The sequence below is a fragment of the Triplophysa dalaica genome, chromosome 1, assembly GCF_015846415.1.
Source record: "Triplophysa dalaica isolate WHDGS20190420 chromosome 1, ASM1584641v1, whole genome shotgun sequence".
Lineage (NCBI taxonomy): Eukaryota > Metazoa > Chordata > Actinopteri > Cypriniformes > Nemacheilidae > Triplophysa > Triplophysa dalaica.
The window spans coordinates 15,009,583-15,030,353 of NC_079542.1; the positions used below are offsets into that span (position 1 = coordinate 15,009,583).

The 20,771-nt window shown below is 37.2% G+C and overlaps 1 protein-coding gene across 1 annotated transcript; it reads left to right on the forward strand.

Moving 5' to 3' along the window:
* Window positions 1-10,913: 10,913 nt before the first annotated feature.
* Window positions 10,914-16,687, forward strand: insig1 (insulin induced gene 1). Its single transcript, XM_056755062.1, has 6 exons — window positions 10,914-11,103; window positions 11,251-11,590; window positions 12,514-12,638; window positions 12,895-13,061; window positions 13,261-13,360; window positions 15,141-16,687. Exons 2-6 carry the CDS (start codon window positions 11,257-11,259, stop codon window positions 15,168-15,170), a joined length of 756 nt encoding a protein of 251 aa, XP_056611040.1. The 5' UTR covers window positions 10,914-11,103; window positions 11,251-11,256; the 3' UTR covers window positions 15,171-16,687.
* Window positions 16,688-20,771: the final 4,084 nt, after the last annotated feature.

The window sequence follows — 20,771 nt, forward strand, 5'->3', positions numbered from 1 at the left end:
AATATAAACTTCCTATGGGGAGCCACAGAACATGCTGTTCCTACAAGTAAAAAAGGGTGTGAGTTCAGATGACAGAGTACCAACCTTTTACTCCAGCAATGCAGTGATTCACTTATTACAGTCTATATTACCAGGAAGCATAAGTTATTCATACATTTGGTCCATAAAACAATACTGATAACTGAATCAGATAAGCTTCTGTATTGCACTATGTACAGTGATCTGAGGAAACGGATATAAACACTTTCTGATAATCATGACTCTTGAGTTCACCAGATCAATTGATAAAATAAAACACTAAAAGTACACTGGCAATAACATCCTCAAAGTCTGTCATATTTCATTCCATAAATTGGTATAAGATTTAAAAACAAGTCCTTCTCTCTGTAAGGATTGTCTACAAAACATATAACACTTCTATTTATCTATAAGTGTAGTAATGTTTATTAAACTATCAAGTTATATTATTAATACAAAAATGTTGTCCAGAGGTCATAGAGGTGAAGTGTTTTTGTTGTGCTCATTACCAGAGAAAAGCTAATTTAGCTGTTTTTAACGTTGTTATGGATCTGATAACCGCAGTGCCAGCAGAACATTTTAAAACAAATATTAACCCTGGTTTGTTAACCGAGGTGGCATGATTCACACACACAAAAGCAGGACTCAGAAACCAACTCCCTATTTTATATCTAGAGGTCAAAAGCTGTTTAAGCACTCACATGCCTCTGTGATTTATCAGCATTTTCAAAACACCATGATAAGGACGTTGAAAAGCAATATATTACTTTACTTTTTTTTACGAAGATTTGTGATTGTTCTATGATTTATGATTGATTTAGGACAAGTATATGAAATCAGATGGTTCTAAACTGACTTTTAAACTGTAAACCGAATGAGCGTATTTTATATATTTACCAAAGTTCTTTGTTTTTTATGAATGAATAACTTTCAAAACATTGCCACCTACTGCCACACACCCCCAAAGAGCTGGTGCCTGATTGGTTAGTTCAACCACAACATGCACTTGCTGATAGCTGGTTGGCTACCAATATGAGCTGATACTCTATGTTGTTTTCCAAAACCTTTGTACTTTATAACAGACTTAATAATACACCGATGGTATGTTTGTTGGTTGAAACAAAGAAAGACTCCCAAAAGTGTTTGTGCTATACTGATTTAAATGGAACATTTTGTCTCCAATAAATTTGGAAATCATTAATTCGATTCAATTCAATTTTACTTATAATGTGCATTTGTCAAAGGTCGCTTTACAGGAGAAAATAAGAAAACACAAAACCAAAAAAAGGTCAAACACAGCACAGTCATTCTTGTAAATAATATCTAATAAATGCGGTCTCCCGGTGGTTTATTTAGCATATTATGAATTAATTGAAAGCTTTGCAGAAAAGATGTGCCTTTAATCTAGATTTAAATTTGGAGAGTGTGTCTGACCCTCAAATGGTTTCGGGAAGGCTATTCAGAGTTTAGGTGCTACATATGAGAAAGCTCTACCCCCTTTGGAGGATTTGGTGTTATCAAAAGTCTGCAGTTTCGAGATCTTAAAGAGCGTGATGGGTTGTAATGTGATAGAAGTCTGTTAAGTAGGTATTTTTAGGGCTTTATAAGTAATTAAAATAACTTAATAGAAGTCAATACGATCCTTAATGGGTAGGCAGTGAAGGGATGATAACATTGGGTTACGTGATCATATTTTCTGGACCTGGTTAGAACTCTGGCAGATCCATTCTGAACTAACTGTAGTTTTTATTGATGATGCAGGACAATTAATAAGGGTTGCATTACAGTTGTCAAATCTTGAGGTCACAAATGCATGAATAAGCTTATCTCCGTCAGCAACACATAGAATATTTTGTAATTTGGCAACATTTCTAAAGTGGAAGAAGGCTGTTTTTGTGACATTTGAGATTTGATTTCCAAATATTTGCTGTCAAATATAACACCTAGGCCTTTACCTGTATTTGTTGGAGTAACAGTGCAGCCTTCAATTTGGTTATGCAGGTTATAATCCGAAATCTTCTGTTCACGTGTCTTTGTTCCGATTAGTAACATTTTTGTTTTATTAGATTTTAAAAGAAGGAAATTAGTCATCCAATGTTTTATATCTTTGATGCACTCTGCCAATTTGGACAGTTGGAAGGAATCATCTGGTCTTGATGAGATATATAGATATATATTACTTGCATTAGATTCCCCATTTAAATGGACAAATTGATACTGTATCTGTCTGATAAGTAAGATCTGAACCATTGTAGAGCCTGTCCCTGAATACGGGTATAGTTATGTAACTGATCTAAAAGTATGTTATGGTCTACAGTATCTAACGCAGCACTAAGGTCAAGAAGGACTAGGAGTGATATGTTATTTCTATTGCTATTAATTTTAATTTTAACAATGTTTGTTCTCATAAGCATTTTAAATGTGGAAAATACCCTCTTTTTAATGTCTAATTTTGAGTAGATTAATTAAATAACAAGAAATGCTAAAGGGAATGCATTTGAGACTAGCTCATCTTCAGATTTATGATCAATTATTTAAACTTAAATTTTCCCATGTTCTACTCATCTTCCAGGCATCTTAACTGAATATGACTTTCTTCTTGAAGAATAATGCAGTTGGTGTTAAATTCCACGTATCGTTTTTCTTCCAACCGTTAGAATGGTAGTGAATGGGGGGGCAATTATTTTGAAGCTCCAAAAAGTGCATCTATCGATCAAAGAACTACTCAACCAGGCTCCATGGTCTCAACAAAGCTCTTCTGAAGCGAATCGATGCACCACTGCTGCCCATGAACCAGAGGCTTATTTTTCTGGCGAATGATCGTAAATTCCTATTACGATCGCGTCATTTTTTTCCAATAGGATAACGTCTCGTCTGTACGGGAGCTGAAAGAAAAAAAAGCCTCTGATTCAGACGCAGCATAACGAAAGCTAGAAATTATCGTTAAAAGCATTGTCAATATGAATATTTCTCTTAAACAAACTTAAACTTAAAGTCTCGAAATCTAATTTCACATTAATTTCAGTATATAAAAATTATTATATTTTCACAACATGATCTTTACTTTATGTAGCATAAGATAGAAAACAGTAAATCGCTAAGAATTACTTGAGCTGGGTTTTCACAGACAGGGACAAATCTATGTATTTTTTGCATTTTGGTACATTTATGCATTTGGCATTTTATTCAAAGGTATACATTCAGTGTTTTATCAATATGTGTGATCCTTGGGATTGAACCAACACAACCTAATAAACAATAGAAACAACTGTAAACAAATGAGGAAAAACAAGTGGTATTTCCTTTATGGAAATAGGTTAAAAATATAAGACTGAGAATAACAGTATAATGCAAAAAGCCGCGCATCAGCATGCCTTTACACAGCAATATATTTCCAAAAAATTCAGTGAAAGGAAATCAAATTGGCCCTTGAGCTTAATCCTGTGTCTCAAAGGATGGATTACATCGTTTCAACCACATAACTTAATGATGTGTCAGGGGAGGGCATAAGGATGTCTTGTCTGATGAGTCAATTTAAAGCAGCCACTTTAACGTTTTCATTATTTTGGATATGTTGGTTTTCCACCCAGACGTACTGCTTAATCTCTGCCACGCTTCATCTGCGATTCATTTCATCTGTCATAACATCCCGCAGTCCCTGAAGTGTCTATAGAGAGAATATTTCGACATTTCTGCTCAAATAAAGAGAATTTCCGACACTATACAGCAGGTAATTTATGTCTAGCTCTGTGAACGGATTTACATACACAAATACAGTGCCTTTGACTTATTCGTAAATTTACATTTTGTTTTCCTCAGATTTGGTGTTGGGCATCCTCTTTATTACTTATTTTCATTGCTGAACGTTTTGCATAATGATCCTTCTAAAGGAGTTCATTCAGAAGATGTAATTTTAATGATTCAACACTACAGGCCAACTATAAGACAATTATGTGTAGCCAAATGTAAGCTACATGTTAAATGTTAAAAGATCATTCTGATTACTAGTTTCACAGATTCATTGAAAAGACAAGCATGCAAATAGATGAAGAAAGAAAATAAATCGACAATGATATTGTTTTTATTAACATTCATTAAAGGATTTTCACATCTTACTCTTTAATTAATCTTACAAGTTAAGTTTACTAAATATTCAATATTGTAAATCTAAAAGGACCAACAAAACAAAGTTCAAATGATGTCTGTCAATTCAAAGCAGTTCAAGATTAATTGGTTTCATAAATTTGTACAAAAGTAAATATTTGAGGAAGATCAATATAGTGCTGCCCTGTACTTTAAAAACAGCATGTAATCGTGTGTGTGTGTGTGTGTGTGTGTGTTGAAGGATGAGAAGATGGGCATGTCCTCAGTAATAAAGGAGGATTGGCCGTAGGGAGTTTTCTGTCTGTCTCATGCTTCTGTAGCATCCACACCCCCTCCACAGAGAATCTGCCTCCCCTCGCATGTTATCTCTATCTGACACACATTTCTACACAGCGGTTGTGCCACACAGCACTGATGAGTATAAGCCAGTACAGGGCAGAATTTCCAAATGGCAGATAGTCCTCGCAACCAGACCAAAAATTGAACCTTGCCTGTAAAAAGATATGTGTTTGTAAGAGCATCCTCGGGCACTGAATTCATCCTACACTTCATGAGGTTATATCAATAAGGTTCTGTAGGAAGCTGTAAGACAACGTAAGAGACAATGGATGTAGATTTTTCTGTGTGTGTCTTTATAATATCAGTTTTAGAGCTTATTTATTTGCCAAAATCTTATCAAGTATTAAAGGTCCAGTGTATATAATTTAGCAGCATCTAACGGTGAGGTTGTGAATTGCAACCAACGGCTCACTCCACCCATCCCCCCTCGCTTTCAAAGCACTACAACATAGAACTAAGATGTCGTCACGTTTTCGCTTATTTGCCAAAAGAAATTGCTCTGCAGTTTGTCTGCTTAGGGGAGTGTTTCTCAAACTTTTTTCTGCAATTCCCAACTTTGGAGGTAGGGAAGGGGTCTGAGCCCCACGTGTCCCCAATTGCCAAAAAGAAATTGTAATAAACATTAGGTCCACTCTCTGTCTTGGTTTTCTCTGCTGGTGCCGAATCTCCAGTTTTCTTTTCATTCCATGTCACAAACTTCTGACGTGGAATCATTCTGATATACAGTTCCACGTGATTTGCTCCCCGGGTCCTGCCCACTGCTCTGGCTGTACGCGTGTTCACTACTCACTGAATGGGTTAAATGCAGAGGTCTCATTTCGGTTTGGGTCACCATATCTGACAAATCGGTCACTTTCATTTTCATTGCAATCTAATGTTGTTTTAAGTAAGCCTTCATTTAATTGTGTCTTTGTTTTAGTTTGAGTGTATGGTCATTAGGTTATTAGAATTAATATTAGAGATGGACACAAAACTTCTTTAGAAGAAGTTTAAAGATTTTTCACTCTGGTACTAGTTTGCATAGAATTGCAGCTGAAAAGGCAAAGCATTCAAATTCTAAAGCTCTGTATTTTGGAACTTTCACCCAGTTAATTTTAAGTTGTTCACACTGGTGTGGGACTACCTTGTTCAATAAGTAGATAGCGATAATAGTTCACCTGTTATTATATTTTCTGAGACATGTTTGGTCAATAAATAAAGTAAATAATAATTAAAAAGTCAAAATGTCAAAATTTCCACCTGTTTGTCACACCCCACTTGTCATGTCTCTATTCCACACCAGTGGGGCCCACCCCACACTTTGAGAAACGCTGGTTTAGGGCTCACTTAGAATTGCATGAAAGGGGACCCACGGCGTATGTAGATAGAAATTTCATATTCTAAGGTAATAAAAATGCTTCATTATGTAAGGTTTTTTATACACCTCTGAAGTTATGTATATTATATTGGATTGTTGTCAACACAGCCATAAAAAATACACATTGGACCTTTAAATCACGTTGGTAAAGTCACGATCTAAACAGATCTCGGATGACTAGAAAAAACACAATGATTCCAGCTCTTGCTTAAGACATCAAGACACGATTTTCTGTAAAGCTGTTTTGTAACACTATGTCTATTGTGAAAACTGCTGTTCAAATACTTCACTTGACTTTTTGTTTTAAGGCAAGGCAAGGCAAGTTTATTTATATAGCATATTTCATACACAAGGGCAATTCAAAGTGCTTTACATAAAATAATTAACAGAAAGAAATAAAATGTATCTTTAAAATGCAAATGATTTAAGATCACAAATACTTTAGATTTTAAGAAACAATAAAACAGCAATAAAATTGATTAAAAATGTGAGTGTATATATGAAAAGAATAAGAGCAAAATAAAATAAATTAGAAATAGAAGTGATGTAAACCAGCACAGTGACACAGCTGATGTAAACCAGCACAGTGCTCAGGTTGTAAATGCACAGCTAAATAGTGTCTTTTTAAGCATTCCAGCTACGGTGGCGTAATGGCTAAACGCTGACTCGCCCTGTTTTGAATGAACCCTTGTTATCTCTAACTGACTTGATCCTGATGATCTGAGAAGTCTGTTTGGTTTATATTCAATGAGCATATCTGAGATGTATTTAGGTCCTAGACCATCAAGTGATTTACAGACAATTAATAATACTTTGGGGTTGATTCTAAAAGTAACTGGTAACCAGTGTAAGGACCTGAGGATTGGAGTGATATGCTCAGAATTTTTGGTTCTGGTCAGAATCCTGGCAGCAGCATTCTGTATGAGCTGCAGCTGTCTGATGGTCTTTTTGGGAAGACCTGTAAGGAGTCCATTACAGTAATCCACCCTGCTTGTGATGAAAGCATGGACTAGTTTCTCTAAATCTTTGCTTGAGACAAAACATCTGATTCTGGCTATGTTTCTGAGATGGTAGTACGCTGATTTGCTTATTGCTTTGACATGACTGCTGAAACTAAGGTCAGACTCCAAAATGACCCCAACATTTTTTACCTTGCTTTGTGTCTTTAGACCTCTTAAGTCAAGGTATGTGTTTACCTTGTTAGTTTCATCCTTGTTACCAAAAACAATGACTTCAGTTTTGTTTTTATTTAACTGAAGGAAGTTTTGACACATCCAGCTGTTAACTTCATCAATGCATTGGCAAAGAAAGTCAATAGGCCTGTAGATCTGAGTGTCATCTGCATAGCTGTGGTAGGCAATTTGGTACTTTTTCATTATTTGGCCAAGTGGGAGCATATACAAATTGAAGAGGAGCGGAGCAAGAATTGAGCCCTGTGGAACACCACAAGTCATGGGTGTCCAGTCAGATTTATGATTGCCTACGTTTACATATTAACCTCTCCCTTTAAGGTATGACCCAAACCCTTTAAGTACCAACCCAGAAAGCCCTACCCAGTTTTCCAGCCTATGTAGGAGTATGGTGTGATCTACCGTGTCAAAAGCAGCACTGAGATCTAGTAAAACCAGAACTGATATTTTGCCTGAATCAGAATTCAATCGAATATCATTAATTATCTTTATGAGCACTGTCTCAGTTCTATGATGCTGACGGAAACCAGATTGATAATTCACCAGGTAGCGATTTGAGTCCAAGAATTTGGTCAGCTGATTGAAGACAACCTATAAAAGGAAGATTTGATATTGGTCTGTAGTTAGACAGTAAGGTTTTGTCTAGATTGCCCTTTTTTAGAAGAGGTTTAACAACTGCATTTTTAAGGGACTCTGGGAAAGTTCCTGAGAGCAGTGAGGTATTAACTATTTTAAGGAGATCTGCTTCCAAACAGTTAAACACTCTTTTAAAAAAGGATCTGTGAAGTTTAAGATTGGTCTTGAACTGAACTATGAGAACTACTGCTATATACTGAGGAAACCTACAGTATATAGAAAAACTGCAAGATGAGAACAGAACATTTTATACAGATTTAGAAAGGTCCTTAAACAGCAACACTTCTTGGTTTCTAGGTCATAATGTCCACAAAGATAAAATAACTAGACTTTCAAGAAAGACCCATGGTCAGTTTTCTTATCTAAGGGAAGTTGAATTTGCTTCATATTTTCTGTTGATAGTATAATACTATTGATAGTATAAAACTAATCATCAAAGGGGTCATATGGTGTGAATACATGTTTCTTAGGTGTGTTATAAGTTGCCCATGCATGTATTAGACACGTAAAATAGCACAAATTTAAGTGTCGGAACAAAAGATGCATGCTATCTAAAAGCGAATGCTCTCCCAGACCTGCCAGAAACGCTTTCCTTTACCACACCCTCACAAATCTAAGTCAGTTCATGGTATGATTTAACTAAGACAACCCAAATGAATATGCAAGTAAGATGGGTGTACCTGTCAGTACAATTGCTTTGGAACATGATGTTCCAAATATGGTAAGCAGCAATATATTTCCATCACCCGACTGATCACTACGCACTGGTTAACTGGTCAAAGGCCCTTTTAACATGAAGTCACGCATCTTCCGTTCTGCCGCGAAGCAGTGTAGGGTTACTTCCGCTAGCACCTCAGAATGGACTTTACCAAGTCCCTTGCACGGCTGCAACAAATACGGCTAGATGATGTACAACATCTTGCAGACAACTTTTCGCTTTTGACAAGATCAATACTAGATAAAGGATAATAGATTATTTTCCTTGTTTGTTGCAAGACGGATGTTATAATACATTGCTTGGCGAAAATGTGTAATTTAAGTTACGTCATTGTGAAAAGGGCGTATTAGCTTGAAAAAGATCTGTGCGTATGAGAGAGGCGGGGCAAAGAAGAGATACAAACATGCACGGTATATGGAAAATACAGAATTATTTTTAACTTAAATCGTGTATACACATTGCATTACATCTAAAACAAACTTCCGTGTCATGTGACCCTTTTAAAACATACTAAATCTGAAATATTTAAACATTTTAATCTACAAACACAAAAATCACATCAACTAAGGTGTATTATGATCGCATTGGAAACCAATTAAATAATCCATAGTGATAACTACACAGGTATTGCTTTTCTTTATAGTGTGTTTCTCTGAGGATTTCGAAGAAGTCATCAACGTTTTAGAAAAAGTTTAAAAGATACTAAAATATACTGGTAAAAGTTTGCATTGAATTGGAGCTAAAAAGGCAAAGCATTCAAATTCTAAAGCTCTGTGTTTTGGAACTTTCACCCAGATAATTTGGAGTTGTTCACACTGGTGTTTTGTTAATCTCTCAGCTCAACATTATAATTACGTTGTTTTCCTCTCCTCAACATTACAAATGGATATGTCAGTGAGTGGGACTCAATTGTTCAATATGTAGATAAGAGCACAATTAGTTCACCTGCTATTATGTTTCCTGAAACATGTTTCAGGGTAAATGGCATGTATATGTAATGTTTTTGCTTGGAGCAGTCTGAAACCCTGACCATATATCATCTATATGTATTTGTTTTTACACGTGCACTTTACCAATCATGCTAACAAGGTTGTGCAATTGCATGTCCTAATAAGCTATGACGAGTATGTAGGTGTTTTTGTCAATGGGCACATATCCGACTTATCTCTCTGGTGATTCCACTCAGGTGTTGGTTTGAACTCTGTTCTCTACTGAATCAATAAAAGTCTGTGCTGGGAGTGCTTATTTAGCCTATTTACAATGGGACAGCCCACTGAGCATCAATGACCTGATTCACTCCTTTCAAAAACTTGGACATGTTCCAGCAGAAGCATCACATTCTGCACGTCACACCACGTAGTCTAAAACAACATACAGGGGCACTTTTTCTGAGGGGTATTGAACCCTTTAAACAATAAACTTCTTTAAATATCCCAAATATAAGTAACAATATTGTAGCCCATTAGAGATGTGCTGGTGAGGAAATGTTCCCAGTATATAATAAACTTATTTTGATCTTCAATGTTAGACATTTAGATTAGGCAGCGGCTATTAGCCCTAAGTGTAGCAACAGATGGTTTTTACACAAAGTTTAAATTGCAGTGGGTTCTGTTTACACTAAATGAAAACAGCAGCATTTCTCAGCAATATACTATTTATACTAACCGAAAATCCCTGTATTTTCTTTAGATTAAGTATAAATAAAAGTTAGAAGCTATATACTTATAAATAGTGGCAGATAACGTTACTATTTGCACCTCAGTATTGCTGTGCATCAAATTATAACGACATTGTTGTTCATTTTCTAGTTCTGTTCTGCGCCTCGGAACGTTTCTTTGCTCGATCCATTTGGTCATGACTGTCACAGAGTGAGCGACTGGCATAATAACCTAATTAAGTTCTGCCAAAATGAATAAATGTGAAATTAAATAAAACATATTTGTTGAACTCGTTTAAAATGCTACACAAAAATGAAACTAAAACGTTTTATATAATTGTATATAGTTACGTTTTATAAAAGAAAACTTCCAATAAAAACTAATATTTTGGCCCATACAATGATGCTTCCCCTATGAACCGCATATACTGCATACCCCATTTTTGCGCCGCAAAAATAATATGTACACTATTATCTCCTGGCTGTCTTTATTCACAAAGAGCAACATCTGCTTGTCAATTCTCATCCACTGCTAAAACAGCAACATCACCAACAACAATAATAAACCTTATCCACCCACAGTTTTGTTTCAGGTTTAACAAAATAACAACTAAGCCCAATCTTCTTGAACTCTCTAGTAAGTATTTTCTGTCCCACACCAGTGTGCAATAGCTTGTGGTTTGGTTTAAAGGATTTGGCCAAGCAAAGCCATTAAAACGAACAATCCAGAAGTTTAAAACTTTGCATGACTTTTCATCACGTCACACACGCCACAGAACAGCTGACGGCCGAGAACATCAACAGCGCGCGTCCATGAGAGGGAGGTGGTGTGCGCTCGCGTCATATGGCCCGCCGCGCTCCGATTGGCTATTGAAACTCACCAGACATGACCGCGCTTGTTTTCTGCAGAGGAAGCGCGCGTGTGGTATAAGATTTGTACTGTGGGATGAGAGGCAGTGCTGTTTCCTTACGAGAAATGCGACCAAATACAATCATCTAAACAACAGCTGTTATAAGCGCTGCGTTTTGCGAAGAAGTGTATAAAGCGAAGACGATTAGACAGGAACACTACAAAGGAATCAAGGTGAGTGTTCAATTCTCAAGTTATACCTCAGTTTCACAACGCCTTTAATTGCTTTAAAAATGATGGTATCGTCCATTTTAAAACAATTGTTATAGAAGTCTACTCTTTAGTGCACGCTTTTTATTAATAATTCCATCTTTTTTGCAGTGCCAAATGCCAAGACTAGAGGAACATTGCTGGACGTGCTCCTGTTCAACCCGTGTGAAATCGAAGGACCTCTCGAGCGCCACTTGGATTGTTGGTAAAACGGGTGAAATGATGTCCATCATACCCTCAGTGTTGAGCCACGTTTACGGCTCTCTGCACAGCCTCCAGTCTGCTAATCTAATTCGACGGGGACTTGTACTGTTTATCGTTGGAGTTGTTCTCGCTTTGGTGTTAAACTTACTCCAGATCCAGAGAAACGTGACATTGTTCCCAGAGGAAGTCCTGGACACTTTGTTTTCGTCCGCATGGTGGATCCCCCTCTGCTGTGGCACTGCCGCTGGTAAGTTAAGTCAGTAAGAATCTGTCTCGAGTGAATTGTGCATTTTGATCGATGGGCCTTTTATGTGAATGATAATAAGACAAAGGCCCTCGCACGTGTTTGTATGTGGAAGAAGGGGTTTTTACCTCTTATTATTGCTAGTGCACATACTAGGCTGTGATGAGTTATCCTTTGTTATGTTTACATTGTGCAATAGTTCTTCGCACACTTTGGGGGCTGTTTTGTTGACATGTGTCGTACAGTGGGCTTGATCGCCCGGGGCTTTTACAGCCCTGGAAACAGAGGGGCATTCGGGGTCATTCTTGGGGGTTCTGCTTTGTCATTGGCTCCGCTCAGAACGGGTGAGCTGTGAGGGAGGCACGTGATTGGCTGCTGCGCTGAACATGCCACTTAGCCGAAGGAGAAACAAGGAAGTCGATTACAGCGTGATTTAAATAAATAATTCGGTCACGCTCGACTCCTCCCCCTGCATTCCGCACATTACACGTAGCGCTAATGTGGACACACAGCAGTCTACATCATTTTCAAGTATCCACTTGAAAGTTTTATTATTTTTTTGTTCATATATGCGACAGTTGGTGAAGGTGCCTGTTCATAAAATGTATCTTGTATTAATTTACTTGTTCAGATAAAATATCAAAACTGCCTTAAAAAAACTATGGTATTTACAGAAAATACATAGTAACCACAAATTAAGAATGGGTACAATAGTTAAACCGTGATATTTTCTAGAAGAATGAAATGGTGGTAATGCAAATGGTAATCAATCCAGCACATAGTGTGGTTACTACACACTTACTATAATTAAACCACAGTTAATTATCTTAAGGGAAGACTTAGGTGCCAATGCGCAAGTTCTGTTTGTCGGCACGTGTGATCAAATATTTTTGTTATTTAATGCACTTCTTTTCCCTCTTTCTCAGCTGTGGTTGGACTCTTGCATCCCTGCTTGGACAGCCATCTTGGAGAGCCACACAAGTTTAATCGGGAGTGGGCCAGCGTGATGCGCTGCATTGCCGTCTTTGTAGGCATTAATCATGCCAGTGCTGTATCCTTACCAGTGTCTCTTGACAAGTAGATTTTGTGGCCACTGAACATTTAAAACTATCATATAGTCTGATGTGTTCATTAAAAAAAATGTCTTGTACAATTATAGCCTTATACACATACTGTGAATTAGGTTTAGCACAAAAACCACTGATAAAACATTGATAATGATTGATAGCCAATATTGTGATAAATAAGATGATAAATTATTCGAAACTACTTCATGCATATTTCTCTTAATTCAAAGTACTTCATAGAAACTGGACTTTGCCAATAATGTGCAACTCTCACTTACTTTGGCTGCTCTGTCTCTGGGCCTGTGGTGGACATTTGACCGTTCTAGAAGTGGCTTTGGCATAGGATTGACCACTGCTGTGTTAGCAACTCTCGTTGCTCAGCTGCTTGTCTACAATGGCATCTACCAGTAAGTTATGATTTTTATAATCATAAGCAACCAGGCTTAATGGGAAATCGCACTTAACAAATCATCAGTTAACCACAGGCTTTTTAACACATATAGATTTATTGATTTACCTCCTTAGAAGTTTATGGTCAATAATTATATAGGAACCAACTGGATTGAAAAAATGTCCAATTTGTGAATATGTCATGAAATATTTCAGGTACACATCTCCAGATTTCTTATATGTACGTTCCTGGTTGCCTTGTATATTCTTCTCTGGTGGAGTGACAGTAGGAAATATTGGGCGACAGCTAGCTATGGTAAGAATACTTCACCTTTTAACCACATCCTACATTGAAAACGTTTACCTTGTATTTTGAACACTAAACAAATCTTTCTCTTGTCCTTATTGTTCAGTTGTTTATATGCATGTAAGATTATTGCTGTAATGCTTTATGCCTGACTAATGGACACAAAGTCTAACTTAGATTTCAGAAGTGAAACTTAAATGAGGACTCCCAGAGAAACAAAAGTAAAACTAAAAGCTTTCTCAACCGATTTCCAGTAATTCAAGAGAGTGCACTTATAAATAAAGATGTGTAAACATTCATTTACAAAACCTTATTTCTTTTCTTATAAGTTCTTCCATTCCTAGTACTGTGACATCTGCCAGTCTTACCCCTGGTCTGAAATGTCATATTAAGACATCCTAATTAGGTTCTGATTGTTTCTTGTGGCATGTTTGTGCTAGCCACCCCCTCCAAGTCTTCTTAGTCAACATTCCTTTCTGGCCTGTTGACATAACCAGTGCTGTCTTTTTCAATAAGGGCGTGAAAACAGATTACGCTCCTTGTTTTTCATGCTAATGGTCAGAGAGATGCAGCTTTGTTTACCAAGTGAACCAATTTACATGCTATTTCAGTTCTTTTTTTTTTTTGAGTCACTGATTTTGCCTGACCAATTGGAATTAGCACTAGGCTTTTACTTTCTCAACTTCCATGATATAGAGGCCAGTTGGTCTTGTAGCAGCTGAGCATTAGAGTGCTATTAAAAGAATACCTGATACCTACACATGAATACCACATACTCAACTCGACCAAGCAATGATATTCTAGACTGTGCTGAAGACAGGCTAGATGTGCATGAATAACCTAAATCAGGAACTTGACCTTTGCTCTGTTTATGAACTATATTCTGCAACGACATGATACTGATATTGTATCAAATAGATTTCTGAATATAGTCTTTGGAATAAACATTGTAAATCTGTACCATTACAGCTCAACATTTCCCACTTGAACATTTACAAAATGCTTAACATTAAAAAATGTATCTGATGGTTTTTCTCAACACCCCAATTTAAGTGACTGTAATCCCCTATCTGGTATCTGTTTTACCTGTGTAAGGAGGAAAGGGCTCGATATTTGAAGGTTGCCATTATAGAAATATAATGTTTAGTTAGAAAAGCTAAAATTGGCAGCCTAGTGATGATTGATTTCCCTTTCGCTCTATAAAAGAGTGATTATGAGATTGGCCATCTGCCCATAGGAGGGGCATATGATGCAGGAGATAGTCTTGACCTATGAGGAACTCCTATTTTACAGGGCTCCCAGTCCATTCAAGCGTTATATAACTTGTGTGTATGCCAGGCTTGTGTCATATATAGTACAAACTAATTATAGCCACAGCACCAAGCGGGCTCATAAAATTATTATGTTCTGTTTTGTTATAAAACTGATTTCCTCCAAGTACCCACAAAATGCACATCTGGTCTAGGATTAAAAGGCAAAGACGGTTCTCTGAAGGTCATTCATTTGACTGTTACTACTTTGTGCAATCAGGCTGCATGTACGTTTCTACACCGCACACGGCACAACAAAAGAAAATAGAACACCTTAAAATAACCAATTATAATTTAAAGTTTGTAAACACTGGATGCAGCGCCGATCACTTGCGGTGTAGATACGGTGAAAATGTTAGGGTGCAGTATTTGTATGTGTGTTGCAAACTGCTAGTTCATACTTTGTGCACATTAGTTGTGGTTGATGTGAAAGAATTGCACCATCCCTCCTTACTAACTGACTTTCTCTTTCTACATAGGTCTCTACTGAGAAGCCTCACAATGATTAAGCGGGCATCTGAGGTCTGGAAGTTAGCTTCGATGAGTGCCAAAACGCAGGGCCTGCAAACCGTGACTCTATATTGGGTGTGCATCGAGACACAGACTTTTAAGTCCAAGTGTAATATCTGCTCTTAATTTTGCTCCTCTTTATAAAAAAAAAGAAAACGGAGCGGGTTGGTCTGAGCTGGCCCGTTGTGCCATGGAGAGCACCTTTCGAGCTGCCAAAATAACCCCCTAGCACCAATTACTACCATCAGCATTGGTACAACAGCTCCATGCAGTTGTATTACTGGTAGTATCATTCTAAAATTACCATGTTGATGGAGTGAAAAGTAGTGGTGAAGCTGTGTGTATATAATGAGTGTGCGTGTGAAGGCCTACTGGTCCTGTTGATGAGACCATGCAAGGAGAAACATGTGGAGCAAAAAACACACTTCATTGTGTTTTAGTTTTTTGCTGGAGAACTGAAGGATAATGAAAGGGAATATGTAAGGCTGTGCAAATACAAAATATCCAAAGAGGTCTGTCTATATAGTTTTTTTCATGGGCTCCCTTTCAGATTAACCTGAGTGTTACTGAGAGTACCAGATGGGTTTGATTGCCAATCACATTGTGGCAACTGGTTATTTTACTCCTTTGTATTGGTTGTGGATTTTCTCCTTGTTGCTAATACAGACCAAAAGAAAACTAGAAACATTAGCAATGAAGTAATTAAGTGACAACTTATTTATTAATATAAACTCACAGAATTCTTTTGACATGGTAATACCTAATAATTTGTATAGGTTTTGAAATCATTGACCCTATGATGGGTAAACATCCACAAAAACCTTTTACTGCGGCCTCCATGGTTTGCAATCTGTGATTGCCTATTATTCAACTGAGTGATTTTGTCACTTCTCCAGTGTGGTAATGCTTTTTGTTTGTTTGTACTTTATTGATTGTGTATTTCTTATCACATGTAGCCAATTCTGTATTCTGTACTGGGCTTGAGTATAGGTTTGGGGGTCTTGGTAAAATGAAGTGCAATCAGCCAGGTATTGTCTCATATTTATTACTTTTATAATGTTAAGGTACCACCCAGGATGACTTGTATGCAGTATAGAAACAAACCAGCAATAAACACATCATTTGTATACATTTATATGTGAAGGTATAGTGTGACCACAAACTCACTTTGAAAAGTAGTCTCAAAAAAGATCTTGAAAATAATACCACTGTTCCTAAATGGTGTTGTACGTCTATACTTGCATTAGCTGCATTATACTTGCATGCTGTGTTTGGGAATATTTGGAAAATAACACGAGGGAAAAGTTTTGGAGAGATAAAACTGGTCCTAGGCTCTTTGAGAACCTCTGCTTCAGGGAAGGAAAGAAGTAATACTGAATGAAAGCTTTATTTAGAAGAATAAGAAATGCAATTTATATTTCTCCGGGTGAATGTGCATGTGTGTCTTTATCATTTGTGTTGTACAACTTGTACCATTCTGGGTTATGAATTAGATTAAATAAAATTGTGTGCTCCAGCTGGCTTTAAGATGTTCATTTATTAAGACACATCATAATAAAATGATCACGCAACACTAAAAATCATTTTAATCAAGAGAGAAAAAAATTGCAAATAGAGTTGCATCGATTGAAGTACTGAGACCGATGGCATCCAGTTTGCTTTACAGCATTTATCTTACATTAATGTTTATTTATTTATGTTAATAATAATACACATATTTTGCTGTTCCGTCTGCATATCGTATGATCTTAAGGTAAAATTTTATAATCAGTTTTACGGTTAAACTTTGTCCTGTAAAAATCCACTTTTAAGGAACAATATTGTGTTTTTAGGAGCGAAATGCAATATATTATACAAAACTATTTCTTCAGAGGTGTATAAAGACCATACGTATTGAACCGTTATGTTTCTAATACCTTAATAAGCTGTTTATATTTACATACAGTGCGACCCTACTTACACTGAATTCGCCGCCATGTTTTGTACAGCAGCCCTAAACGGACAAACACATCTACGCGTTTACTCTCCACTGCGGTATAGTGGTGAAACGAGTCCCGGATGATCCTTAATCCGCGGATTAAATGTAAATTTTTTCCTCATTGAGTACGCGCTTTATGTTTATTAGATAAACATATCTTGGTTCTAACAAACAGAAATAACAATGTTACTCACATACTGTGAGGGCGATCTTTTTCTCAAAACTCTCTGCTGTGAAGTATCTCCATAGATATCTGTGATTATATCTGCTAAAAGCCTTATAGAGCGTAACCACCAAACGCGACTTGCACGAAAAAGTTGGACGCTTGAACATTTTGAGTTTACTCGCTTCATTCGCCCGTAAAATTCACTTTTCAATTCAGCCAGGCGGCGTCAGCCTCGTTTATATATATAGTAGTACTGTCAATCGCTTAAAAAATTACAGACATTTGAGGAAGTTCTCAAACACTTTACAGTCTTTAAAGGCGGGGTAACCGATTTCCGAATTACGTTTTAGACAACTAAGTCGTGCCGAGTACCAAAACAACCTTGTAGCCAATCAGCAGTAAGGTACACAGTGCACAGGACCAACATAGCCGAGCCGAGCGCTGACAAACCGAAAGATGGGGTCGGGTGTGATTGTTTTGGTGATTTGAACATCAACATCGGACACCCTGCCAATGCTAAATTATAAATTAAATGCAGAAGAATTCTCGTTAAAGCTACAAAATAACATTGAGTTCTTCTTTTATTTTGTTCTTTGATCAACATTAGTGACAGGAGTCACAGCAGCACGTTTAAGAACGTGGCCCCTTTAAGAGCTGTCATAGTACGCAGATCTGAAAGTCAACGAACTCCCATTTTCACAACTCTTTGCATTAATTTAAGACTTTATTTTACACTTAGAATCTGCCTTTTCTTTAGCATTCATGTCTTTATAAAAACAGTCCTGGGGGTAATAAATTACTTTCTATTTCTCTACCTCAATAAGTAGCCTCTTGTTATCCCTTGCATTTCCGTCTTGCACTTTCTGGACCACCTACTTGTCACTGTCTGCATAGAAGCACCTTCCAAAAAATACGGACCGCAAACGCACTGCACACGGCGTTGCGCTTTGCCTCCGCTTGCTACGTCATAACCACTTCACTACAAGAGCAAGCTCCTGATTGGTTAACCCGGCGCGAATTTTCGCCAAAGTTCAGATTTTTCCACTCTCGCGAATCACGCTTCAAACGATCGAAACGCTCAATTCGCGCCATATCATTCGCGCCGCCCATTCGCGCGAATCATGCCGCAGGATGTCCAGTCGCGTTTTTGCATTGACTTAACCTGTTAATCACTCCCGCAACGGCGCATAACGCTTCATTCGCGTTTGGTGGGAACACAACATTAGTACCGCGGGTCCTAACGCGTCTCTGCTGGAAGGTCTTTATAATATTAACGCAGGTCCTAGCTGCTGCCTGACATTTATCCTTTTTATACTTAAAATTCACAGACTTTTTATTTTATGTAATAAATAAGACATCGATCCTTATAATGCCCGTATGATCTCTTCCCTGCGTTAACATGAGGAAGACATCTTTTTGTACAGTGGTGGCCACTGTCGTGTTTGGACTGAGCGATTCGTGTTGATGATGACCACAGATGTGCAGATGTCCGGTCATCTCAATGACAAGCAATGCTGTATAGCATGACTGACAACCATGCAGGGCAGGGTTTCCCGAAACCTTTGTGTCACTACGTCGTTCTCACCATGCAATAAAACCGGAAAATTCTAAATGTGTTACACAGTGTTTATTATAAACACCATTATTATTTATTAACTTGCACGTTAAGATCATCTTCCCCTCTCAACAACAACTCTTCACCACATGGCGTCAGCAACAAAAAAGAGGTGTTACTATACGGACTGTCCAATGGCCAGGTATTTTTAGCTCTCCCCTGCCAGAGCCATTAAAGGGGGAGTTCTGTCAACGGAAGTCCAAAACGCTGGAGCGTCACGTGATTCATGGAGCCTTCAGATAGTTGCAGGAAGTTTTGTTTTCTCTTTAAATGCTTTATTTCTATCATTTTTATATTGTATTTCCACACAATTGAATTGATTTATTCGAATTTAAGATGAACTTGTACGTACAATTCACCCAGTTTAAGTTCATCAACTTAATTATTTGATTTCAGCTGAATGTAATTCATTTGTGTTGAGCCAATTCAATTTGAATGCTTTAGTGATGCAAGCAAGATGTAATGCACGGTGCTAGCAGGAAGCACCAGATAGTTTACTGCATGACTATTTGCAGAGTATTTACTCACCGAGTAAGTCTGCATACATGCAAAAATTGTAAGAAAAAAAAGTAAAACCTCTACCCTTCACCACTAACCCCTCAAAAAACATAGACAACAGAAAATCTTATGAACTTTAACATTACAGAACAGTAAACACTATCAAGACTACTTTCAACCTGCAAAAAAAACTTATAAAATAACATTTAATTTTGAAATGTACTATCTAAATCCAGTCATAAGGGCAAAGCATGCTGGGAACTCAGTCCACTGTGTAGTTTCAGTTAGTCAACGAAAAGTTTTTAGGTTGTCCCAACACAAATGGAATAACTTATATCAAAGATTTGCTTATTTATGTGTTTACAAACACACAAATATTTTAGATCAAACTATATTGATTAAGCACCAACAATAATTTTTTTGAGTGTAGTTAAAATAAAACTCTTTCAAAGCCCACTTCCATTTACTGTCAGTAGATGGCAGTGTTGTGCATTTTTCGAGAGCCTTAAATGAAACATTCTTGAGTGACCCCACCTTGAGGGGCGTTTAGGGTGTTATAAACCTGTGTTAAATTCAGATTGGAACCCTGGACAAGGCAACACAGTAAAATGCTATAACATTGCATTGAATCACAATTTACTCTATAGTCCAAGGGTGTCAAAGAAAACTGCAGTTCTTTACACTACTTTTTATCTGGGCATGTTCAAGTCAGCAATTATGCATATCAACAGTTCCTTTAGTACAAACCTAAAAACAACAACTAAATAACAGTTTGTGTAGATTTAACATGCGTTTGGTTATGGCTTGCAGGAGCTTTAACAGGCGTTGAGGATTTAGATTGCTCTTTGGCCCTGGGTAAGGCCCCCCCCACTGTTTCTCTAATGGAAGATGATTCAGTCGAACGGACGAGAAGACAGAATCGCAATTACCTAGACTTATTGAACTCACTCCTGACATTTCTTTGGCTTTTGACTGAACTAGCACAGAAGTACAAGAGGGCGAGGAAGTGGAGGAGAGAGAGAGAGAGAAGGTAGAATATGTTTATAAACAATTACACAGAGATAATATATGAATAAAAAACCTTCAGCTATAAAAATATTGCCTAAAATTACAAACAAGAACACAAACAAACTAATTTGTAAGTCGCTTTGGATAAAAGCATCTGCTCAATGACAATGTAAATGTAGGATATGGTTAAAAGCAACATTGCCATGAAAACACAGACAACATGAAACAAACATTCTTTAACAATAACAATATTATCCCAAATTAGACTGCCAAGCTGTGAAATAATTTCTGCCTCAGTTAACACTGTCATTGACTCCAGGGATTGACGTGTGCAT